We start from the raw sequence: 25,721 nt of genomic DNA on the forward strand, positions 1-25,721 counted from the left end.
GGAGTACTCCTTCATCTTCCTCCAGAGGCTGCTGGCAGGTTCTCGTGAGGAGCCGAGTGCCAGGTCCAGCAACGTGGCGTTCTCTTCGGAGAGATGAAGGTCAGCCAGCCGGGCGTCTCTGCAGCCGAGCAGCACCGCCTCGGTCAGCCAGCTCATGGCAGAGTCTGCAGGAAAAAGAGACAGAAATAAATAATAACACTCAAACAGATCTGTTTCAACTTCCTGTTTTTACTTCTTCATTTTTCTAATAGCCAATGAAATCCTGAAATGTTTTCCTCAAAAAACATCATTTCTTTACGACTGAAGAAAGAAAGACATGAACATCTTGGATGACGAGGGGGCAAGGAAATTATTTGTAGATTTTTGTTCTGGAACTGAACTTCTCCTTTAATGAACAAAACATAAGCAGTGGACATGATGTTACCCAGCTGTTCGAAGTCCATCTCCAGGCCGTTCCTCAGAAGCGGGTTACTCAGCCAAAACTCAGCCATCTTCTCCTGAGCAGAGGGGGGCAGGCCCTGCAGCATCCCTCCCAGACATCGACCAATCACCAAAGCCACAGCTCTTTCCAGGTCTAGAAGCCACATCCAGTCATGCTGAGTTTCCGATTCAGGGGTGGGATCAGTCACCTCTGACACATCTGGAAGCAGAATAATAATAACAGACAGGACATAAATCTTGTAATGTAAAGGTGTTTAGATATTAATAAGTGATGTGATGTGAAAAGTGGGTGTTTACCGGGAGACGTGGTCACACCCTGCAGCTCCAGCTCCTCCTGCAGGTGTGTGTCGGGCAGGTGAACGTTCAGCTCGTTCAGTTGTTCAAGCAGAGACATCAGGTGAGGGAGGAGGGGTCTGACCACACCCAGGGGCAGCAGAAGCAAAGAATAGATCACCTGACACAGGAGACTGCCTCCTACAGAGCCATACAACACCGCTACACACACACACACACAATTTTTAGGCAATTTCAAACATGTACAATAAACCTACCACATAAAGAAATGTATGATGTGTGTGTGTGTGTGTGTGTGTGTGTAACATTGTCTGATTCAATTCCACACACGTCCATCCTTCTTACTGTGTAGTTTATTGATGACGTTCTTGTCCAGAGAGCTCTCCTCCAGCAGGATGGTGGATCTCCCGAACGTCTCAGCGGCGTAGGGTAACAGCAGACACAGGTGCTTATGTAGCAACGTCACGCTGCCATCATCCTACACACACACACACACACACGAACACATCCAAGTTGTGCTGTGAAATCCAACACACTCATCAAGTGCTAGCGAGATAATGAACACATGAGAAGGAGCACCTCGGTGCTGGTGTAGATGTAGCAGTGAGCCAGCAAGTGTTTATGCAACGCTGACAGCAGGTGGTGGAAGTGAGACGGAGCTTCGGTCTGTTTTTGAGCTGGACTGGACTGCTGCTTATCGCTGTTCTTCTCCAGCTCACCGAAGGCACGCTCCTACACATGACCACAACAATCAACACCCATTTTAGAACATGGACATTGGTACTGTCCAGCACGGTCACTATGAATCAGTTCCTGACTGACCGTATAGAAACCGATGCTTAGGAGAAGGGTCTTGAGCAGCACTTCAGCCAGGTGCAGGTGATCCTGGGCCTCTGTGCTGGAGGTAGCGGGGACCACAGGCCGCTCAGGTGAGGCAGGCTGGGGCAGGTTGGCACCAAGTTCCCCTGGAGAGCTGTAACCCAGCAGGGAAGCTACATGACTCTGCTCCTGGAGACTGTTCAGCACCATGTCCAACTGCAGACGCTGAGGATGAGAGCATGCTCCGTTTACATTACATTTGGACTCCTGGATTCACTAGAGGAACTTTCATAACTACGAGAAATAGAGACTTGAATCAGAATCATGACTCAGTATCACGAATCATAACTCATGATTCTGATTCAGGAACCTGATTTATTTCTCTTAAGACTGTATCTGAACCATGACTCTGATTCATGACTCTCATGATTCCTAATTTTCACATCTCTAATTCATAATTTTGTTTCAGACTCTGATTTGTAACTCTTGTGACTCTGATTCATGTCTCAAATGATTCATAATTTTGTTTGATTCAAAACTCTAATGGCTCACATGAATACATTCATAATTGAGAATTTTTGAGATCCAAATTTGAATTTCAAACTATTTTAAGTGGACAAAGCCACAGAAATACAGACATGCAGCTATAACGAGGCAGGCAGATGGATGGAAGAAGCGTGAAACAGAAAATGTCACAAATGTTCTCTAGAGAAGAGAAATTAAACAGCATCTATAAAATGGCTGAGAGATTTTATGTGCCATCTGGTATTAGCAGAAATCTGATACTTCAGTTATTTGGTTCATCGTGTGTTTTATTGTCTGCTCAATAAAACTGTGCAGTAGGAAGAGGAGTGTGCTGCTCAGGCTACAACTCTCGAGAGGTTTGGAAGTAGTGGCAAAAGTTTGTGCACCTGTCCTTTAGAGAGACTTTCCCAGCTCTCCGGGCCCTGAGGTAGCAGTGAGTGCAGCAGTTCGGTTCTCTCCCTGAGAGGAGGAAGCAAGAGGGACGCTCCGATCGACAGTGTGTTCATCACCGCCTACACACACACACACACACACACCAGAAATAAGTTAACAATGAATTCAAACCTGCCCCAAATTATCAACATGTAAGTTACTCAATGTACAGAAAGAAACACTCTGTTCAGAGTAACTCCGCTTCATCACACACTCTGGTGATGGTTCATTTCCTAACGCAGAAAAGAAGGAGTGTTTTATTTCTTACTTAGATTATACAGTAGATGCACCATTTAATATAATTACAAATAAGAAGTAAGGCGGGCGTAAACAGTCGGTGTAAATAACAAGTGTGCACCAGTCTTGTTTCTGATTGGTTCCTGAAACGATGTCCTTAAATACCACACTAATCTGGAGACAATGATATGTATTGCCAAAAGTATTGGGACACCCCTCCAAATCATTGAATTCAGGTGTTGTTTTTCAGGGGTTGGGCTCGGTCCCTTAGTTCCAGTGAAAGGAACTCTTAATGCTTCAGCTTCATACCAAGACATTTTGGACAATTTCATGCTCTTTGTGGGAACAGTTTGGGGATGACCCCTTCCTGTTCCAACATGACTGCACACCAGTGACCAAAGCAAGGTCCATAAAGACATGGATGAGTGAGTTTGGTGTGGAGGAACTTGACTGGCCTGCACAGAGTCCTGACCTCAACCCCATAGAACACCTTTGGGATGAATTAGAGTGGAGACTGTGAGCCAGACCTTCTCATCCAACATCAGTGTCTGACCTCACAAATGTGCTTCTAGAGGAATGGTCAAAAATTCCCATAAACACACTCCTAAACCTTGTGGAAAACCTTCCCAGAAGAGTTGAAGCTGTTATAGCTGCAAAGGGCGGGACAACTCCATATTACATTCATGTGCATGGAAAGGCAGACGTCCCAAAACTTTTGACAATATAGTGTATTTGTGAATCTGATTCAAGACTTTGATTAGAGAAATCTAAATATGGACAATTTTTCTAAAGGAACATGCTGTTTTTTAGACTGCAATCACAAGAGGCAGGGTGTGAAAATGTGTTTAAGTGTTTGTAATAGACAGAATCTGTTGGATAACCCAGTCAGAGTGTTTAGCTAGCAGTTTAGGTAGTTTAGCTAGCTGATAGTGAGTGGGGGACCTGCTGCAGGGAGTCGGGCACGTCGGAGTCGATGAGTCTGAAGAGCAGGTTGCGGATGGGTCTCCCCTGAGCTCCGAGCACTGTGGCCCCGGTTCCTCCGGCATGAGCCAGAGACAAGTGAATGGACAGAAGCTTCATACACAGCAGAACAAACTGATGATGCTCCCTGAAAAACAGAAAGAGGTTTGAAAGGAGAAACCTGGAGTGACCTTCCACAGTCTCATCTGTGTGTGTGTGTGTGTGTGTGTGTACCTCTTGGAGGTAAAGGGTGCAGGTGGTGTGTCCTCACTGATGTTCTCACAGTAGCGCTCCAAGAAGCTGCGCAGGTACGTGAACGTGCTCTCCTCTAAATCCACACAGAACGGCCTGTGCCACGCCACCAGCTGTCTGCACACACACACACCCATAAACACACATAGAGATACACACACACACACACAATAAAGAAGTGTCTTTCAAAAAGCCTAGACTGACTCCAGTACATCCATTACACTAATTTACTCAGGGCCAGAAAAGTGTGTGTGTGTGTGTGTACGTGACTTGGTGTTTATTAGTTCAGTTAGTGTCACACTTTGTTAAGTTCCTGTGACATGAGATTTCTCCCATAAAAGTCACCAAATCAATGGTCACACACACACTAACTTTTTAATCTGTTAGTAAAGTGTCAGCCATATAGAGCTGTTACTATAGCAACCATAATGAGAGCTGCTGTTATAGACGATCTAGGTGCAAATGAAATGACATTTTGTCCTGTGTGTACCTGTCCGTAGGGACGGCGGTCCACGCCAGGCTGTGGGACGTCCCTGCTGTGATCTGCTGGATGGACACACCCTCCAGACCGATCACCTTCTTAGGTTTGGTGATGGGTGTTGAGGTGTGACCCTGACCACACTGACCCATGGCGTTGTTTCCCCAGGCGTACACCTCGTTTTCTGAAAACAAAGTTTCTGTGTTTAACATAAAAAACCCACTAAATCTGTGTGTAACTAAAACTCTCTGACACACACACACACACACACCATGAGACAGAGCGAGACAGTGGCTGTCTCCGCACGAGATGTCTATGATCTTAGTGACGCTCAGCTCTTCGATGAAGCGGGGTCTAAGTGACGTTGTTTCAGACGAACCGCAGCCTAGACATGAGCCACAGCCCCAGGCAAACACCTGCAACACACACACACACACACACAATTCACAGCAAGTTTGTGGTGATTAGAGGGTGAAGTACTTAATATCCACAAGTGGGTGTAAAAGTGTGTGTGTGTGTGTGTGTGTACCTGTCCAGCAGAAGTCAGGGCCAGTGAACACTGACTTCCAGCACACACTTTCCTAATGATGTAGCCGTGTAAAGCTTCGATCACTTTGGGTCTGTACACACGGTTTGTGTCACCGTGTCCCAGTTTACCTGTAACACACACACACACAAAAAAAATAATAATAATAATAATAATATTATAAAAATATTGTAATATAATCGTAGAAATATTCAGTGAAAGAAACGATGGCTGCTGTTCATAACTGTGATTTTGTCACATACAGATTAACACTTATTTTTTCTCTGAGTGAGGGATGTGTGAAGTGGATGGTGTGTGTTGTGTAACTGACCGTTGTCTCCTCCTCCGAATGACCAGACGACACGTCCGTCCTGAGCCACAGCCACGGTGTGAGAGCTGCCACACGCCGCCTGGCCCACGCCACTGATGTCCTTCACCAGAGTCGGAACGTTCCGGCTGTGACTGTCACTGTGGCCTAGAGAGAGAGAGAGAGAGAGAGAGAGAGAGAGAGAGAGACAGAGACAGAGAGAAAGGGAGAAATAGAGAGATACAGAGAGGGAGAGAGAGTGTCAAAGACAGAGAAAAACGGATAAACAGAAAGAGAGAGAGAGAGAGAGAGAGAGAGAGAGAGAAAGGGAGAGATAGAGAGAGAGAGGTAGAAAGAAACAGAAAGAGAGAGATAGAGAGAAAAGGGGGAGATAGCAAGAAAGAGGTAGAGAGAAACAGAGAGGGGGGGGGCAGAAGGGGGGGGTATACCGAGGCGGCCGAAGTCTCCCTCTCCCCAGGTGTACAGCTCTCCGTCATTGGTCACTGCTGCACTGTGTCTGTAGCCAGCGGACACACACACCACCACCTAACAACAACAGATAAGAGTTCATGCTAATTAACCCTAATGGTAATGTTTATGTGCTGGGCATTATGACAGAGACAATGTCAACAACAGGACTTTTAAAAGGACGGTGTCCTGGCTGTGTGAGGGTGTCGTGTGCGTCAGACCCGGACCGCGCCTCCTCACCTTCCCCAGCAGGGGTCCCTGGATGATTTTTGGGTATTTTTGGGTGGCGCTGTTCCCGTGGCCCAGCTTTCCATAGTCTCCGTCTCCCCAGCTGAACACTTCTCCCTCCACCGTGACGGCCAGCGTGTGTCCGTCTGAGCCTTTGGACGAGGAAACCTTCCTCATGCAGCGTGGAGGGTCCAGCACCAGCTTCTTGGGGACCGACTGGTTGTTGGAGTCTCCAAGGCCGAGACGGCCGTAGCTGCCTTTTCCGCAAGCCCTGACGGAGCCATCCGACGACACAGAGAACGTGCAGTACTGCCCCGCCTCTATCTGCACACACACACACGCACCATCAATATCAATATATCTATATCAATCAACATCAATATATATATATATATACATACACACACACACTATATTGTAAAAAGTATTGGGACACCCCTCCAAATCATTGAATTCAGGTGTTGTTTTTCAGGGGTTAGGCTCCGCCCCTTAGTTCCAGTGAAAGGAACTCTTAATGCTTCAGCTTCATACCAAGACATTTTGGACAATTTCATGCTCTTTGTGGGAACAGTTTGGGGATGACCCCTTCCTGTTCCAACATGACTGTACACCAGTGACCAAAGCAAGGTCCATAAAGACATGGATGAGTGAGTTTGGTGTGGAGGAACTTGACTGTCCTGCACAGAGTCCTGACCTCAACCCCACAGAGCACCTTTGGGATGAATTAGAGTGGAGACTGTGAGCCAGACCAAAACTGGGACGTCCACCTTTACATGCACATGAATGTAATATGGAGTTGTCCCGCCCTTTGCAGCTATAACAGCTTCAACTCTTCTGGGAAGGCTTTCCACAAGGTTTTTAAGAGTGTGTTTATGGGAATTTTTGACCATTCCTCTAGAAGAGCATTTGTGAGGTCAGGCACTGATGTTGTGATGATGAGAAGGTCTGGCTCACAGTCTCCACTCTAATTCATCCCAAAGGTGTTCTATGGGGTTGAGGTCAGGACTCTGCACTGGGGCTCGAACCCTGACCAACAACCCAGAGCCTTAACCACTTGAACTACCACTGCTTCTTATAGCTTGTGTATTATTATGCTAATATAATATCAGCTGGCTGGACCTGAGTGTACAGAGGAGAAACAACTTAGATCTTAAATCTAAAATCCGTGTGTTATTTGAGACTGTACCACTTGTGCGTCGCTGAAGCCCTGTGCGAGTTTGGGCTGGAGGATTTTCTCCAGCGTTCCCTCGGCCAGCTGGTGACTGCTGTTACTGCCCCAGACGAACACCTTCACCAGGGCGTCGGCCTCGGAGCCGGGGCACGACGTCCCCACGCTGCACGAGCTCAGACAGCTAGAAGCTAGCGTGCAGATCTGAAACACACACACACACACATTAGATTTTTTTTTTTTTTAATTAATGCATCTAAATGAGGAAGAACAAATCCAAACGTGTGTACTGAGATAAAACAGTGGAATTATTTATCAAATTCCGTAAATAAAAACATTGCAGTTTTTCCTGCAGTAACAGTAAAGCAACGTTATTATTTATGCATTAATGTAAATATAAAATAGTATTATCAATAATATATAATATAGTATTATATAATATAAAATAAGTTACTCATATAACAAAGCTGTACGTAGTTTAGATATTTCTAAACAGATAAAATTTGTCGAATTTTAAATGACATTATTCTGAGTTGTTTATGATAGAAAAAGAACAATAATTTCCATAAACCAGCATTACATCATGAAATTGTTTAATCCTCTAAGTAGATATAAATTTCATGATATAATGTTGATATTGTGATGAATTATGTCATAATACACATTTCTTTGATATCCTAAAAAAATAATAATAAAAAATATTATAAAGTAAATATAAAATCTGCTATAAAGAGTTAATATATTACAGATTTTTTCCGTTTTTCTTTTCTCCTTTTTCTTTGTTTCAATATTTAATTCTTATTTTTTTGTAAATTTCTTTCTTTTTTTTTATTATACAATTCTACATTTTTTGTAAAGTTATTTCTTTTTTCATTTTTTAATTCTTAATCTTTGCAAAGTTTTTTTTTATTATTTAATTCTTAATACTTTGTAAACCTTTTGCTTTTTTGTCATTATTTAATAATAATTTTTTTATAAAGTTTTTTCTTTTTTATTATTTAATTCTTAAATATTTGTAAAGTTTTTTTTCATTATTTAATTCTTATTTTTGCAAACTTTTTCTTTTTATTATTTAAATCTTACTTTTTTGTAAAGTTTTTCTTTTTTGTCATTATTTAATTATAATTTTTTTTTGTTTGTTTACAGTCATGTATTGTAGAAATGTATTAAAGTCTCGTAACAGGATATTTTTTGTCTTTTTTTTCTTGTCGCTCAACCGTATTGTGAATGATATAAAATAAACTGTATTAGAACATCAAAGTCTTCTACACCGAGTGCCAGCATAAGGAAACAGCAGGAGGCTTTAATCAATGCCAAGAAAACACACACACACACACACACACACCACACACACCTCCTCGAGGAGACACAGTGCTACATGGGAGAGACTGCAGAGTCCATCTGCATCCTTCTTAAGCACCTGAGTGTTGATGAGGTCACCACGGAAACCCTGCAAACATAAACAAACAAACACAGTGTGATTTTACTACGTAAACAACAGAAGATTCTATGAATATGCATGAATATACAGATTAGACATAAGAATTAGTTTGTAATAAAGTGTTTAATCCCGCTGAGCTGTTCTCACTTCTGATTGGTCAGAAGATGTTCTATAACAGCAGGTCTGACAGCATGAATATTTCAATACGTTATCATTGCCATAGCAACGGCTCGTTTGAAGGGATTAAAAACTGTAATGATAATCGCCGATTTGGTGAAGTTTTCCGTAAAGAGACGTGGGTTATGTAACAAAATAAAGGAAGGAGTCTCCAGTGTCAGAGGGAGCTGTAACGTCACATCTTCAGGAATCCAGACTCGCCAACGAGGCGCTGACCGAGACCCTTAATGAAGAAGTGCAGCAACAGCATCATGTAGAGCATCGATCAGGAGATGGAGTGTAAGAATGGACAGAGACTCGAGCTCTTGTTACCTCGCTGTGGTTTCCTGCACAGATGCATGTGGTGAGAAAGAAGGATGCAATCATACGCCATTAGCCGCTAACCTCCACAACCGCCAGGCCATTATTCCTAGATTACACTATATTTCCAAAAGTATTGGGACACCCCTCCAAATCATTGAGTTCAGGTGTTGTTTTTCAGGGGTTAGGCTCCGCCCCCTTAGTTCCAGTGAAAGGAACTCTTAATGCTTCAGCTTCATACCAAGACATTTTGGACAATTTCATGCTCCCAACTTTGTGGGAACAGTTTGGGGATGACCCCTTCCTGTTCCAACATGACTGTACACCAGTGACCAAAGCAAGGTCCATAAAGACATGGATGAGTGAGTTTGGTGTGGAGGAACTTGACTGGCCTGCATATAGTGCTGCACATAGAGTTCTGACCTCAACCCCACAGAACACCTTTGGGATGAATTAGAGTGGAGACTGTGAGCCAGACCTTCTCGTCCAACATCAGTGCCTGACCTCACAAATGTGCTTCTAGAGGAATGGTCAAAAATTCCCATAAACACACTCCTAAACCTTGTGGAAAGCCTTCCCAGAAGAGTTGAAGCTGTTATAGCTGTAAAGGGAGGGACAACTCCATATTACATTCATGTGCATGGAAAGGCAGATGTCCCAAAACTTTTGGCATTATAGTGTATGTTAAAAATCCGGATTTTTTTTCCTAATACCTCTCTAATATTGCTATCAGGTACGACTGAATCTAACAATTAAAAAAAAAAAAAAAAAAAACAATCACACCCTGACTGAAAGCTGCTAATTTCCTACAGAATATTTAAAATAAAAGAAAAAATTTAATGGAAAAAAATGTAATTATTAAAAAAATGTAAATTAAAAAGTTAAAAATAAAATAAAATAAATAAATAAATAAAATATTTGAATTGTTTTTTTAAATTTAAATTAAATAATGTAAATGTAAATTTTATCATTTTCTGTTTTTACAACCTAAATATCTGATATTTTGTCATCTCTCCACTCCTACTAGAGCCCGGTTTCATCATTGACCTCTGCAACAGTGGACAGGATGTTCTGCCAGAAAAAAGTTTTAAGAACTACGAAGAAATAAACACTGATTTATTTAAGTGGTAAATGATTAATGACTTCGCTGTAAATGCTTTACGGGATTTAATGCGGCGTTGTTGTCTCGCGACTCGTAAAGCTACGAGACGTTGTTTCACTCAGCCGAGGATGAGAGAGGAACTCGAGGGCCGTGCTGTGGGACGAGTGTTTGCAGTCGATTAAGGCGTGAGTAAATCTGTGTGGAGGAACAGATAGCTCCAGCCAGAAGCTTTCAGAACTGGGATAAGAGCCAAGAACACAAAGAAGGGGAAAAAACGGATTTGAAACGCTCAGAGAAGAAAAGAGAGGAGTGAGAGAGTTTTCACCAGTGAGAGGAGGGCGTGTAATCCTGCTCACTAACCGCACTAATGCAGCAGGACGAGAACAAAGTGTTCAGCTGAAGAGGAACTGAATGGAATGTGCATGTGTGTGTGTGTGAGTGTGTGTGTGTGTGTGAGTGTGAGTGTGTGTGTGTGTGAGTGTGAGTGTGTGTGTGTGTGTGTGTGTGTGTCTCATCCATTATAGCACATGGCGTCCATTAGCTACACATCTGTGATCTGATCTGCATCAGTGTCTGATGCTCACAAACACAACTCTAGAACAGTTCACATGTGCTGATGAGTAACGTTAGAACCCCGGGTTCTCGAAGGTTCCTTGAAGCAGAGTCAGGGGTTTTTTTTTGGTTTGGTTATAATGGTGGAAATCACAAACGTTACCATGGTTATTACTATCACTACAGAGCAAACACAAACCAGGTGAGATTCCTTAGCAACCACCTAGATACTCCCTAGCAACCACCTGGGATGTTAAACAAACCTCCAAACAACTATACAACCACCTGTGACCCCACAGCAGCCACCTAACAACACCCTAAACAACACCTGGAATACCATAGCAACCCCTGGAAGTACTACAGCCTACCATTCTCCAACACTACTCTACATTATTCTGTTCATGCAAATCTGAAAAATAGCATAATTAAGTAATTAAGAAAACTAAAACCCTGCGATCCGGATCCGCCCCTCGCCCCTTTATTAAAGGTAAAGTTAGTGTTCCTAGCTTCAAATGTGTAATCTGCCAATTTTAAAAGTCTTTGGAAATCTATAATAATGACATATTTGACAAAAATAAATAAATTTGCGTTAACTATGTGAGTGGTAACATTTCTATTCAATAGATTCAGTATGTAGGTTACATTTTTCTGACCCTGAAATAAGCTCCGCCTCCAGCACGAACACAGCTGCTAGGTCTTGATGAATTTCCTTAAAAGGCAATGCATGTGTCGTAAATGTACTATAAAGAGAGTTGGGTACTGAGGTGATGGCACACACTTCAGACGGAAGACAATTACATTTCAAACTGCCCCTTTAATTATATACGATGTGATCAGGATTAGGGAAGGTGGTATGAGGAGAAAAAAAAGCAAGCACGTACCGAGCACTGTCTCATCTGCTGCAGGATCTGGATGATGAGTTCGTAGCTGACAGCCAAGAGCTCTGAAGATGAAAACGAGGATGAAGATGAAGATGAAGCTGCTAGTGCCACCTCCACCCACTCCAACAGGAAGCGCAGGGCTCCTCGCTGCACGGCGATGCTCAGCAGGAGCTCGAGTGCCAGGCGCCGGCCGGCCGGATCCGCCCCTCGCCCGCTCGCCGCCGTCTTCTTCAGAAAGTTGCCCACCTGCGCCATGCACTCCAGTCCCACCGGCGCCATCTTGTTCTCGTTAGCTAGCGAGAGCGGCGGCAGGGCCGAGAGCACCGACCGCGCCGTGCTGAGGACGTCGTTGCACAGGGTGACGTCCTCCAGGTTCCCGCGCTGCCAGTTCTGCCTCAGCAGAGCGAACAGGAGGCTCAGCCCCGTACGCACGCCCATTTCGATCAGCACGTCCGTCCCAGATGTCGTCCTTCCCCTGACGCCCGATTGATTCGGATCGGAAACCGGCTCCAGAGCGCCCCCGTCCGGCCCCGTGGAGCCCGGCTGAGGCGGAGGAGGATTGCGGAAGCGGTCGTGGTACTTGGTGTGAAGGGCGTAGTAGATCCTCTGCAGTGCCACCAGACGCTGATGCAAAGAGATGGAGAAAGGCCAGTGGGCGAGGACGCGATGCCCGAGGCAGCGCTGGCTACGCAGGAGCGCCCGCAGGTACTCGTCACGTTCCTCACTGGCGCTGGAGTCGTGCTGGAAGTCGGGAAGGCGTGGACCGAGCAAGTCCTGCACCGGCAGCGCCAGAGCCATCGCCTCCTTGTGGTGGAGCAGCTTGGCGTAGAGAGACGAGGCGCCATTTCGAGTGGCCGTCTGCGTGCTGTCCTCCGCCGCCCAGGAGCTGTTCAGGTGCTCCTGCCACTTCAGCATGACGTGGGTCTGACAAGGCACCATGGCTGAGCATTATCCTCTCACACACCCAGGGGGCACACAGCTGACGGACAAAAATCATTCACATATCAGCTCAGAGCAAACACTGATGCAGCTGACCGACACACTGACCAGGATTCACGGCATTCATTAGAACTAATCATCAGCTTTCAATGATCACTTTAAATAGAACAGCAAACCATCACGTTTAACTGGATTAAAGTGATTATTACATGTGGAGATTTATCTCAAGATTCTATCGTACCTTTTAAACCTAATTAGTGCTTTTAAAAATTCAGCTTTTAAAAGAAATCAGTACATTTAAAATACATCTTTAAAAAATGATCAGTACTTTCCAAAAATAAAATAACAGGAGCTTTTCAAAGTAAAAGTGAAACAAAAATGTTTTAAAAGCTTTTAATATAAATTTAATTTAATTTATTTTTTTATTTTTATAAGACAATTTCACTTAATAAAAATAACAAAAAATAGCACAAAATATTTTTATTTTTATTCTAATTCTCATTTAATCACACTATTATTAGCAACTTAATTAGTAATTAAATAACAATTATAATCATAATTAGAATTGAAAACATATCATGCCATTTTCACTTCCTGACCTTGACCTTTGACCTGAGAAAGGTACTGCATTATAACTAGTGTTGTTGTTGTTGTTTGCTCTTTAAAGTTATCCGTCTCTCCATGTGGATGCTCATCATCTCAGGATGACTTCCTGCCATGCCCTGGTTCACAGCCAAGAGGAACATTACCCAGAAGTCCTAGCTGCTGTCTGGCTCTGTGGACTGCACCCAGGAATTTATTACACCACCGCTGCTATACGGTTTCTCCGAGTATAAAAATATAACAGGGAGCATCTCAGAGCTTTGGCTGTGGGACGAGTCTGGACCGGTTCAGCTTCACGCTGATCAGCGGTGTTTATATACCAGACACACCAAAATGTAAGAGAAGCACACAGGACGTTACGGCCATGACACTTTAACCTCATTATAAGTCCAAATTTAGATTTAAAGAGCACGTGCAGGACTCTTATTGTCCACACCGCCGTTACTCAGCTGATCATTTCAGACCGGCGAGGGTTAAAATAAGAAGCAGAGCTCAATTATGGAGGATCATTTCACAATAAGCCTTTCCACAGGCTTCATGCTCTTTCTTGTTTCTGTAGTAACGGCTAATAACAAAGAAACATGTGGAACTGTTAGATTTAAATAGTAAAAAATTAGGAAACATTTTTAATAAGGTTTATTGAAGGAGTCTCCAGTGTCAACGCTGTGGATCAGATGGAGGATGTTTACGCTGAGGGAAGGACTATTTATAGCTGCTATAATGTAAGCGAGAACAGGAAGTAACTTGTTTTTCTATGACACTGTAGCTATAAACGGATAAAACAAATGATTAAAATTGTAGAAAATGCTGAAAAAGTGTAGTATAAGAGGAATAAAACACTGTGTATTTCATGAAAATAATCATCTTCGAGATGATGAGTGACAGAAACTCGGCTTCACCGCAGCAGCCTGTTGTTGATTATTTTCCTGGAACAGCACACCCCTGATATGATGTATTCCTTACTTAATGTTAAATTTAATGAGGAAACTTCCAGATATTCTGGAATAAAGAAGCTTGGAGGTGTTTTGTTAATAAAAAGACAGATGTGTCTGAGGCGATGTCTAAGATATCGGTATCGTGTAGACGTAAACGTAGTGACTTCCTCCAGTGTGTCACAGCGTGACGAGCTGAATATCCGACAATACCGGCTTTAACAGCTGCCGTCTTTAACAACAGAGCGGTGCAGAGTGGTGGCTCCCGTGTGGACTCTGGCCTTGACTTTGTGGGACGCCGATCATATTTCACAGGATGTCAGGATCTCAGTGACGTGCCAAGCCCTCACACACACCACCCACACATTTACTGTTGGGACTTTCAGGGGTGGAGAAGGGCAAGGGTAGAAAATCTGCAATGTTGCAATGAATATGTATCTATACTAATTCTGGTAACGAGGCTCGGGTTTATTTGTTTATGTCTGATTGCAATATTAAGGGATCCAAGCACTAAAGGTACCTGTGCTGGGTATTTATTAGCGGTAACTGATTCATCGTTGGTTGAAACACGGTACCAGACATCTGATTGTACTAAGTGCTTCAAGTCTGATAGCTTGGATGGCTTCCAGTCCAGTGATTTAGGACAGTTCGATTCTAATGACTCGAATTTTAAGCCCTATGGTTCACATTGCTTGCTTGTCTGATACTACAGGTTCCTTCTGTCTGCTTTAAGTCTGATAAATTCAGGTCTGAAAGTTCAGCTTGGTTCAGGTCTGATGGAATAAATAGTTTTAGTTACGATGATTAGAATCGTTCCAAGTCTGATTGTTCCGGTTGGTTCAGTCTGAGGAATCTGATTACTTTATGTCTGATGGTTCAGATGGTTTCAGCCACATGGATCAAAATTGTTGCACTGTTCCTCTTTAAAATCGAATCCAATCATCATTAACCTTGAAGTCGGTGAAAGTGAGTCCGGACCTCATGGACGTTATCAGAATGTTTTTGATGTTCCTAACCCACGCTCCCGTAACCAGACATCATGTGGGCTCGTGGCTTAGCAATGCTTTGTTGCACCGACACAAAACCTGATGGCCGGGTTGAAGACCACACCCTAAACGTCCTCGATCGTCCACCAGGTGGCAGTATAATTTAAATCTAAAATCTCAAGTGCTCATGGAAATATTACAAAAAGTGCTTGGACCCTCTTCATCGCTTGTTGCAGCAATATTTCAGCTTTATTTGAACATTAACCCCTGGACCAGACCTCTGTCCTTTACTTCACCATGTTCTTGATTGATTAATCCTAATCCTATCAAAGATGACCGTAGAAAAAGTTCTAAAAAAAATCAATGACGTTTAGAGAACCATCCAGACCAGGAGCAGGTTTTAAAAAGGGGAATAAAAAAAAGAAACTCGATGCACGGAAGCAGAGACTTAATATAGACGCCACTTATTTTTAATTCCACTTTAGTCACAGATGCTGTACTTAGCTTTAGACCAAAAAAAGATGTCAGATATCAGTAACTGATGACACGCAGTAAAGCTATAAAACAGGCAAAACAAATATAATTTATGACCTTAAACAGTCAAATATCTGATCTTGAATCGGATTCGAATCAGATTTCTTCATATTTTGTAAAAAAAAAAAAAAAAACAGCATGAACGAACACGTTAAAGTGATCAATATATCACAATAATGATTTATTAGATATCGTGGATCTTGTCTTCTGGGTTTTTTTTTTTGTCATTTTTTCCTCATTTCGGCGTATTTTATTTTTCAATATTAGAAATTCTATAAATCATAAACGTCAGATATTTTGCTCCTTTTTTCTTCTACAATTTATGCTAGGGTTAGTGCTAATAGTGTGTGCTTTTTCAGGAAAATAATCAACTATAAGACGTAGTGATGAAGCGGAGGGACCGTAAACATCATCAGGAGATGTTTTATTCCTCTTATGCCTCAGTAACCGTTGTAATTGGTGTTTTTTCTCCCCGCCTAGTTTTATTATCAAGCTTTATCCGTTCTTCTCGGTTAGATCTTGCAGTCTGGGTTTTACTCTTTAACATCGGTGGAACACTGAACCCTGAAATCACGAACCGCACCTTTAAAAAAAAATCTAGACAGTCCATTTTTTGCATCTGATTTTTTTTTTCTTTTTCTTTGCCATGACAGGTCAGGATATGCAACAGTTAAAAGCTGTGTCTCAGATATTTAGCAGGTTTTATAGAAATTATTGTACATGAATATTTTATTATATGAAACCCACTGACTGAAACACACACAGAGGATTAAACACCATAAAACTGTCAAACAAGTGGCGCGCGCACACACACACACACACACACACACACACATACACTGTGGTTGACTTTATCACTGAAATGAATTGATTAAATCTTAACCTGAAATAAAGATGTTAATAAAGCTGAAAGAGGAATGATGCATGAGAGAGAACGAGGCGTTAATGACACTGACAGATCTTCAGCTTATAGCGCTAACTCAGGGGTTAAAACGCCTGAAAAACAAAGTGACAGCTCAGAAGACAGCATTATTGATTTAATCCAGACACTAAATCCGTCCTAAATCTGTCCTAAAAGACTTAAAAAACAAGCGAAGGTGTAAGAACGGACCACAGATCCTACCTCCTCTGTTCCCGGTGTCATTCACACCCAGCCACTCTCTCCTGTACGTTAGCTTTACGCAGCTATTCCTTTATCAATATTTATTACTATTATCATTATTATTCCTGTAAACAACGCCCGTCAGGCAACTACAGCCTTTTATACGGCATTTTACAACCGTAAATATTTTAGGGAAGAGTCAATTCTGTTTGAATTTTAGTTTTGAAATCGTCCCGGTGGAAGAGAATATGGCTTAAGTGCTAGTAGCTTAGCCAGGCTAGTCCGCTAACCTCCGATTCACGCTAGCGGACCTGCGCTACACTGGGGCTGTTAAAGCGCCGCCATGGATACGGAGCATGCGCAGTTTACGTAGCGCGCTGCGCACTTTGCGTTAGACGCGCCGGTGCGCTATTTTTGGGATTCACTATAATGTGTACACAACAACAACGTTAATAATAATAATAATAATAATAATAATAATAATAATAATAATAACTGTATATATTTTAGGCTTATATAAAATATTGTTTTGTTTACACAGGGTTGTTGTGTTTGTTTTCTTTTTGTTTATTTATTTTTAACGTCTTCTAGGATTATTAATTGTTTGTGGACTCTGTACTATATCTACATTATTATATTACTTTTTTATATTACACTATATGGCATTTTTTAAATAAATGAAATGTATTAATTTTTAATAAAATGTCAGTACTTAATTATAAATATAAAATATATAGTATAGATATATACTAGACAGAGAGAGAGAGAGATAATACTATATTATATAATATATTTAATATTATATTTAATTCATTTTAAATGTAATAAATAAAATGGGTTTTTTATATTAATATACAGTTTTTATTATGTTATAACATGGTTATATATACTACATTATGTATTATAATACATTATCAGATAATACAAAACAAACAAACAAACAAGAATCAGATCACACGGGTCAGCCTTCTCTCCCCACGTCCATCAGTGATCCTTGACCGCCCATGACCCTGTCTCCAGTTTACCACTGTTCCTTCCTTGGACCACTTTTGATAGATACTGACCACTGCAGACCGGGAACACCCCACAAGAGCTGCAGTTTTGGAGATGCTCTGATCCAGTGGTCTAGCCATCACAATTTGGCCCTTCATCAAACTCAAAGCTCAAATCCTTACACTTGTCCATTTTTCCTGCTTCTAACATCAACTTTGAGGACAAAATGTTGACTTGCTGCCTGATATATCCCACCCACTAACAGGTGCCATGATGAGGAGATACTCTAGTCTAATTCACTTCACCGGTCACTGCTCAGGATGTTATGGCTGACCAGTGTAGTGTAGAATAGTGTATTATAGTGTAGTATATACGCTACAATATATCATAGAGTAGTATACTGTAGTGCTGTATAACATTCATTATTGTATTGTATTGTAAGTTTACCGAATTTAAAGAATTTATAATAAGAAGAATTATTATTATTAGCAGTAGAAGTAGTAATAGTAGTAGTAGAAAAAGTAGTCATACACTGTCAGAAAAAAGGGTACCGGTAAGGTACAGTTTTGTTCCTAGGGGAACAAAAAATATAATGGCACCTTTAAAGGTACACAATAAGTCCTTGGGGTACAATTATTTTCCCTGAACGAGTTGTAAAGCCTCTGACTAGAAGTACAAAATTGTACCCTTCAGGGTGTCACCCCAGCGACGGCCACGTGTACCTTAAAGGTATAGTTTTGTACCTTTCTTTCTGAGAGTGGTGTAGTAGTGGTAAAATGAAATTCATGCAGGTTCAGATGATCCCACAGCGCCATCTTGTGGCTCAGTCTGCTGCAGCAGCAGTGAAGCTGAGCACAGAAAGCTGAGTCAAGGAAGAAGTTTCCAGAAGACAGATTCAGTTCTCCTGAGCTGTAGAAATCTCTGCCCTGATCCTGGATCCTGTGTTCTTCATCTCTAATCCTCCTCATCCTCCTCCCCATACAAGACTTTATAAGTGAACAAACAGCTGAATAACTTCATACAGCAGAGAGTGTTTATTCATTTACCTGCACAAACACACAAACAAACAAACAAACAAAGAAATCCAGTTTTATCCGGTACAGATGAGGCACAGTTTGCGTAATCAGTAAACAAGGATAGACGGAATTCTCGGAATGAAAAGACTGGCTTGTTTATTATTAAATTATTCAGTTTATTTTAAGTTGCAAAAAACCCAAACAAACACGTAAATACGCATAAATGATGTACTTATGTGAGTACTAAAGTGATGGTGATGATGATGGTTAGTAGTGTTGTTGTTGTTGTTGTTGTACTAATGACCATCATTCATCTTTTTCCCCCGTCATTCTCTGACCAGGACAATCAGCATATCCAAAGAAGGAAAAAAACTTCACAGGAGGATCACATCTGGAATCCGGAACCGGAAGAAGTGGGGTCTATAGTGTGTGTGTGTGTGTGTGTGTAAAGAGGGGGAGGGTGCTTCGGGGGCTTTGACGTGCAAACAAACATCCTATGCTAAAGAAGTGACATCACTTTTTACACCAGCTTCAATTCCTGGATCCTGGACATCACTTCCGGATTTTGACGTGTTTGTGTGTGTGTGTGTGTGTGTGTGTTAGAGAGAGAGAGAGAGAGAGAGAGAGAGAGAGAGAGAGAGAGAATGGATGCAATGGATGCGAGGTTTGCCATGGTTGCCAGATTGAGTTTAAAAAATCGTTTGTTTTGATTGCGCAAGTAAGGGAAGATTAATTATAAAGCTATTTTTTTTAAAATATTTTTTAATTGAAAATAAACAACGAAGAAAGAAACAAACGTCCATGTTAGATAGCTAATAAAAGTATATATATTTTTATTTTACTTTAATCTAAAGTATAATTTTCCTATAAAATGTTATGTTTGTTGTTGATTAATTTAATAATAAATGATAAATATTTCAGACACGAAACAACAGTTGCTTTAAAAACACTCAATCTGGCAACCCTGCTGGTGGAAGAGATGAATAAAATCCCACCCACTCGAGCATCCTCAGCATCACCGACACCGGATTGAGGAAACTGACGCGCCGGTTTTAAAGCGCGCCAGCGTGCTCCGCTCGAGCCTTATTCCCGCTTCCAACCTCGTGCAGCCATGAAGCAGCAGCAGCAGCATCTTCATCATCTTCCTCACCATCCCCTCCATCTTCTTCTTCCCCCTCCTCATCATCTGTTGCTCCTGGCCGTGCTGGTCGTGCTGGAGCCGCGGGAGCTGGCGGCGTGGGGCGCGAGCGTGAAGTACGCAGTGAACTGCCCGGAGCGGTGCGACCCCGCGCGCTGCGGCGTGACCCGCTGCGCGCGCACCGTGCTGGACGACTGCGGCTGCTGCCGCGTGTGCGCCGCGCGCCGTGGTGAGCACTGCTACCGAACCGTGTCTGGGGCGCACGGCGTCAAGTGCGGCCCGGGCCTCTACTGCGACTTCTACAAGGACGAGGACGAGTACGGGGACGAGTACGGCATGTGCAGAGGTAAGAGCGGGGCTAAGGGTCATGGACGCCTGCGCGTGGGGGTGCGCGTGCACTCAACTCAACCTCTGAGCGAGAACTCACCTCGTGAATTGCTTTAATACTCGGGTGCATTTTTTTCGGCGTTAAGTTTCTTGCATGAGCTCTCTTTCCCTAAAAATAGATAGATAGATAGATAGATAGATAGATAGATAGATAGATAGATAGATAGATAGATAGATAGATAGATAGATATTATTGACATCACCTGCAGTGGTAGGTGAGTAATGGACCGAATGACCCGCGTCCACGTGCAGCAGGTAAAGAGGTCAGGTTTCAGCCTACAGCTGGATGAGAACCAGTACCACTGTCCTGTCCAGTACCAGACCCAAACTCTGCACTTCTGAGAGAGAGAGAGAGAGAGAGAGAGAGAGAGAGAGAGCACGATGTTCCTAACGTCTTTACCTGCTTCTCAGCTCAGGTCCTGATGAAACCAGATGCTCAGATCCTCCTCATGTTTATTCCTCTTGTGCTGAGGTAGAGATGATGCTGCAGAGACAACCTTAAATCATAAATACACGTTTATAAAGTGTTTATTTAGTTTTCTGTCAATAAACAGCCTAAATAATTGAGTATTTTTTTATTTCCTACATTAAATAACTCACCTGTTTAATTGATTAATATTAATAAACTGCCCTTTTTACTGTAAAAAATAATCCTAACTCTTTAACACTTCACTGTTATAAACACTGTTAAAACTTTGTACCAAAAAAAATAACATTAGATAAATATAATAAATGTTAGATAAAATGTTAAAGAATTGTTTAGTTATTTGAGGAAAAAAATCAAAATTAAACATTTCACAGAATTAAAAAACAAACATCCCCCCCCCCCAATGTTTAGCATTAAAAAATTTAGTTCTGTGTTGTATTTTTAGAGCTGTATTGTATTTCTTTCTTCAATTACGGATTTCTGTTTGTTTATTTATTTATTTATTTATTTATTTATTTATTTTACATTTTTATTTCATTGTCCAAATGAAAGGAAATAATTAAATAATAAATAATTCTTTTTTTTCTCCTCAGACTGCACGTTCGGGACGTATGGAGTCGAGTGTCGTCAAACCTGTAACTGTAAAGCCGGGGGACTGTGTGACAGAGAGACGGGCGTCTGTCTCACCTTCAAATTCTTCTCTAAAATGGCCAATGCACTCAAGATACACGAGGGTGAGCATCTGATCTCAGAGTCTTTCAGTGTCTGACCGCAGCATTGAATGATCTGACTATTTGACTGACCACAAGAAAAGACTTTAACCTTCTAGTGGAGTTCAAAATCCTGAGTTTATTATCGATAATTCTACTAAAAAAGATCCACTAACCTGACGCGCTCCTCTACCTGCTGAACTCTCCACTCTGATTGGCCAGCAGATCTTGATTCATTTCCTGTAACAGCATCTCTGATGATAGCGCAGGTTTAGATAAACGTTAATGAGCTGGTTATCGTTTCTATAGCAACGGCTCCTTCACAGGCACCTCACATACGGATTAAACACCGTCTTCTGTGAGAAGAAGAGTCAGCGTGAGTCAGAGGGGAAGACATGTCTAACATGACAAGCTGCCATTTTATTTATTTCAGCTTCAAGAGAGAGAATTAAAGAGAGACTGGTGAGAGAGGAGAGACTGTTTATAATAGAGAGAGAGAGAGAGAGAGAGAGAGAGTGACACAAAGACAGTCAGAGAGAGAGAGAGAGAGAGAGAGAGAGAGAAAGAGTGACACAAAGACAGTCAGAGAGAGAGAGAGAGAGAGAGAGAGAGAGAAAGAGTGACACAAAGACAGTCAGAGAGAGAGAGAGAGAAAGAAAAGGAGAAATAGAGAGAGAGTGAGGGAGAAGGAGAGAGAAATATATAGAGAGAGACAGAGATAGAGAGAGAGAGATACAGAGAGAGAGACAGACAGTTTTCCTCTGGACGGTTGTGGACAGGAGGATGTAAGTTATAACGCTGTTATTAACTCTGACTGTTTACTGTTGTATTTTTGTTTGTTTAGGTAACGAGGTGGCGTCAGGTGACGGCAACAACAACAACAACAACAACAACAGCAACAGCAACAGCAATGCTGGAGACGGACACACGGAGCGATCATCCACTCCGAAATGGCTGGCCCCTCGCTGACACACCCTCGCCCCGCCCCACCTCGCCTCGCCTCGCCTCGCCTCGAACAGTCCGCATGTAGCATAGTAACTTAAAGAAATGACAAAGGGATATATTTTAATATGTTTTAAAAAATATCTATTAATATTCTATCAAAGCTTTTCGTTTTTTTACTCTATTATCTAATGACAGGATTTAACTCCGCTGTTCTGTGGCTCGGACAGTGCATACGTCCACCACAGGGCTGTCCGGCTCACCGTTCTGATTGGTCAGGAGATTTGTTTCCTCTAACAGCACAGTGTTTATCCATCTCTCCGGAATCTCACGATTTCTCGATCACAGAAATGAACGTAAAATTGAGCAGATTTGTTCCGAGACGCGTTACGTGATGTCAACTACACGTGTTCAGCAGAATTCCTCTAACGCTCACATGTGGAAGAGAGAGTCATGACACGTGTCCTCAGTGGGAGGAGACTAAAGAAAAATCCTGAGCTGACCTGTGATTTAACAAATCTATAAGTTTTCAATCAAAAAAACCCCCAAAAACCAAACAAACAACAAAACTGAAATTCTAGAGGGAGAAGCTGTCTAATTCTATTCTATTCTCTTCTACTCTATTCTAGTCTCTATACTATTCTATTTTATTCTCTATTCTATTATATTCTCTCTTCTCTTCTCTTCTCTTCTCTTCTCTTCTCTTCTCTTCTCTTCTCTTCTCTTCTCTTCTCTTCTCTTCTACTGTATTCTACTCTACTCTATTCTCTACTTTACTCTATTCTATACTATTCTTTTCTATTCTTTATTCTATTCTACTCTACCCTACTCTATTCTTTTCTATCATATTATACTCTACGCTATCGTTTCTATGGTAACGGCTCACTGACTGAACTGGTACATGAATAACTGTTGGTATGGTGAAGCTCGTCTCCTTGTGAAGGAGGTGTTTGTGGTTTGTTCAGCAGGTGTGGGAGGAGTCTCCAGTGTCAGTGCTGTCTAACCCTCAGAGCTGAAGCTGGAACTGTTCTGAACTCTGACATGAAGAGTATTAATGTACCAAAGTTCACTGTTTTTCTGCTCTAAGGCACTAAACATCAGCGACGTAATAGATAGATAGATAGATAGATAGATAGATAGATAGATAGATAGATAGATAGACAGACAGACATACAGATAGATAAATAGATGAAAGATAGGTAAGAATTTTTTTTTTCGAGTATTTCGGAGTCGGACAGAGCACAAGGGTTAAATCCAAGTCATTGTTTTATACCAAAGCGTGCACATTTACTTACAGACGCATGGACACGTGGAAACACACACACACACACACACACATAAGTATACACACGAATGAAAAATAAAAGCTTGTTGATCAGTTAAGAGAAGTTTGAGGTCTGACGTTTGATTTTTTTCAGTTTTTCACCATGGTTTCCGATGCTAATGTAGCTAGCCAGTAGCTTTTATCTAGTTTAGCATCGTAATATGCTAAATCAACATATTTCTTTCATTTCGGTCGTTTCGGATGCTGCATTATTTGTCAACATGGAAAAATAAAAAACAATAAAAGATCGTAGAAGAAGAGAAAAGAGGGCGTGGCCTAACAGGTAGAACTGAACTGATTCAGATGATAATAAAGTTCTCATTTTATCTGGATGTCGTAGCACCTGGTCACGGTTTTATCCTAGAATCCTAGGAGCTTCATGAGGAGCTCATGAACCCATCTTAGCTGATCAACGACTTTTACGCGAAAAGAGACCTTTATTTTTTTGATGATGTTTATGTAATCATAAAGTATAGCGTATACACGTATTTACTAAAGCAGCATATTTACATGTTTACATCTCAGCCTCCATCTGTGAGTCTTTTCTTCTTTTTTATTTGAAACCTCTGACCTTCCTGTCACTTCCAGGTATAACACACCGCATGTGTCTTCTGTTGCGTTGTATTGTTTGAGCTTTGGTGCTAAATTCAACAAGAAAAATAAAAAAATAAAGAAAGTTAAAGGAAGTCTGTGGTGATGATGGTCCGTGTCTTACACTCAGGTCACAAATATTCTTCTGTAAAGTTTAGGGTTTTACATTAAAGTCAGTTTTAATGGAATTCTATATTTATTTGTCCAGGTGTTTATAGAAGCTAAGTTTTTTACACATTCGCTTCAGAAAATCAATTAAAAATCCTAATTAAATAAAACAAAAAGAATTTGGTAGAAAAAGTAGACATCTGAGAGTCGACGAGTTCAACAAAGCTTCAAAGCTTCTATCAAGTTCTGCAATAAATACCAGGCTCAGTGATTCCAAACTTAAGCTTTTTATTTCTTAAATAAAATAAATTTTACTTTTGTTATACCTACAGAACAAATCTCACCCTCCACAAATCTCCACCATTTTAAAATCCCAATGAATTTTAATGCTTTATTTCTTAATGATACAGTTAAAAAAAATTTCTAACTGGGTAAAAAAGGTAATTTTTTGTTAAAAAATTATAAAACAAATTATATTTATTTATTTATTTAAGCTTCTCGAGCCCATATAAAATACTTAAAAACTGGAAGTACAAACAATTTAATAATAATAATAATAATAATAATATATTATTATTATTATTATTATTATTATTATTATTATATATAAAGTATATGTATATTTATATCTATTCATATAATAATACTTTATATTATATGTAAAGTATTATTAACACTTATTCCTATATTCAAAAAACAACAATAATGAATAAAATAAAATTAAAATATAAAAATAATAATAATAATAATTATTATTATTTTCAACACAGGAAAAAATATAAAACTACATGTTATGAATAATTTTGGTAGTTGAGTAGAATATGATCCTTCACTGTTTGTTTGCTTGTAGATATTTGTGTCAGTATTTAGCCACTGCAAAGTTTATAGAATCATTTTAGAAACCTGTTCAAATAATAATAATAAAAAAACACTCAATTTGGACAAGAAAAGTTGGGATTTATAACTTTTTTAACTATAAATTTGAAAAAAAGAAGATAAAAGTTAAATATTTGAGGACTAGCTCCACCTATAAACTTATCACATGAAAACTCTTGTTTTTTAATGGACAGATCAATATATATATATATGATTTGAATAAGTGATATTAAAATTGGATTGGGATTTACATTTTTATTCAATATCATAGAAATTATAAGAAATTAAACTTTAAGGGATTTTACATGACCGCTAATCGAGCTGTTTGCTAAAAATTTTATTTATTTTATTTTTTATGTACATTATTGTTTTTTAACTTTTTTCTGCAAATCTGAAGTATTTCTTGAGTGCTGCAAATGCCAAAAATTAAATATTTGAGCATTAGCTCCGCCTGTAAACTTAATTAAAAAAATTAATTATTACATGAAACCTTTTTAAGGCTCTAAATATTTATTGGACAAATCA

The 25,721-nt window shown here is 40.8% G+C and overlaps 2 protein-coding genes across 7 annotated transcripts in view; one reads left to right on the forward strand and one right to left on the reverse strand.

Moving 5' to 3' along the window:
* The window catches only part of LOC131368683 (probable E3 ubiquitin-protein ligase HERC1), a 46,138-nt gene extending 29,146 nt beyond the window's left edge, over positions 1–16,992 (reverse strand). For all 6 annotated transcript variants that reach the window (XM_058414722.1, XM_058414721.1, XM_058414720.1 and 3 more), the window contains exons 1-19: positions 16,706–16,992; positions 11,589–12,567; positions 8,490–8,585; positions 7,154–7,339; positions 5,980–6,291; positions 5,721–5,817; positions 5,296–5,439; positions 4,968–5,095; positions 4,710–4,854; positions 4,451–4,622; positions 3,943–4,077; positions 3,691–3,856; positions 2,466–2,591; positions 1,558–1,779; positions 1,315–1,467; positions 1,081–1,213; positions 739–936; positions 425–640; positions 1–164 (exon numbers count right to left, since the gene is read on the reverse strand). The exon at positions 1–164 is cut by the window's left edge and continues 10 nt beyond it. In XM_058414722.1, coding sequence (XP_058270705.1) covers positions 1–164; positions 425–640; positions 739–936; positions 1,081–1,213; positions 1,315–1,467; positions 1,558–1,779; positions 2,466–2,591; positions 3,691–3,856; positions 3,943–4,077; positions 4,451–4,622; positions 4,710–4,854; positions 4,968–5,095; positions 5,296–5,439; positions 5,721–5,817; positions 5,980–6,291; positions 7,154–7,339; positions 8,490–8,585; positions 11,589–12,527 — 3,732 coding nt within the window. In that variant the 5' untranslated portion in view covers positions 12,528–12,567; positions 16,706–16,992. The remainder of the gene's footprint in view (positions 165–424; positions 641–738; positions 937–1,080; positions 1,214–1,314; positions 1,468–1,557; positions 1,780–2,465; positions 2,592–3,690; positions 3,857–3,942; positions 4,078–4,450; positions 4,623–4,709; positions 4,855–4,967; positions 5,096–5,295; positions 5,440–5,720; positions 5,818–5,979; positions 6,292–7,153; positions 7,340–8,489; positions 8,586–11,588; positions 12,568–16,705) is intronic.
* A 2,668-nt stretch (positions 16,993–19,660) lies between these two features.
* Positions 19,661–24,307, forward strand: esm1 (endothelial cell-specific molecule 1). The gene is made up of 3 exons (XM_058414748.1): positions 19,661–20,177; positions 21,239–21,379; positions 22,200–24,307. The coding sequence occupies exons 1-3, from the start codon at positions 19,805–19,807 to the stop codon at positions 22,322–22,324; spliced, it is 639 nt and encodes a 212-aa protein (XP_058270731.1). The 5' UTR covers positions 19,661–19,804; the 3' UTR covers positions 22,325–24,307.
* Positions 24,308–25,721: the final 1,414 nt, after the last annotated feature.

The sequence above is a fragment of the Hemibagrus wyckioides genome, linkage group LG18 (genome assembly GCF_019097595.1).
Source record: "Hemibagrus wyckioides isolate EC202008001 linkage group LG18, SWU_Hwy_1.0, whole genome shotgun sequence".
NCBI classification, from domain to species: domain Eukaryota; kingdom Metazoa; phylum Chordata; class Actinopteri; order Siluriformes; family Bagridae; genus Hemibagrus; species Hemibagrus wyckioides.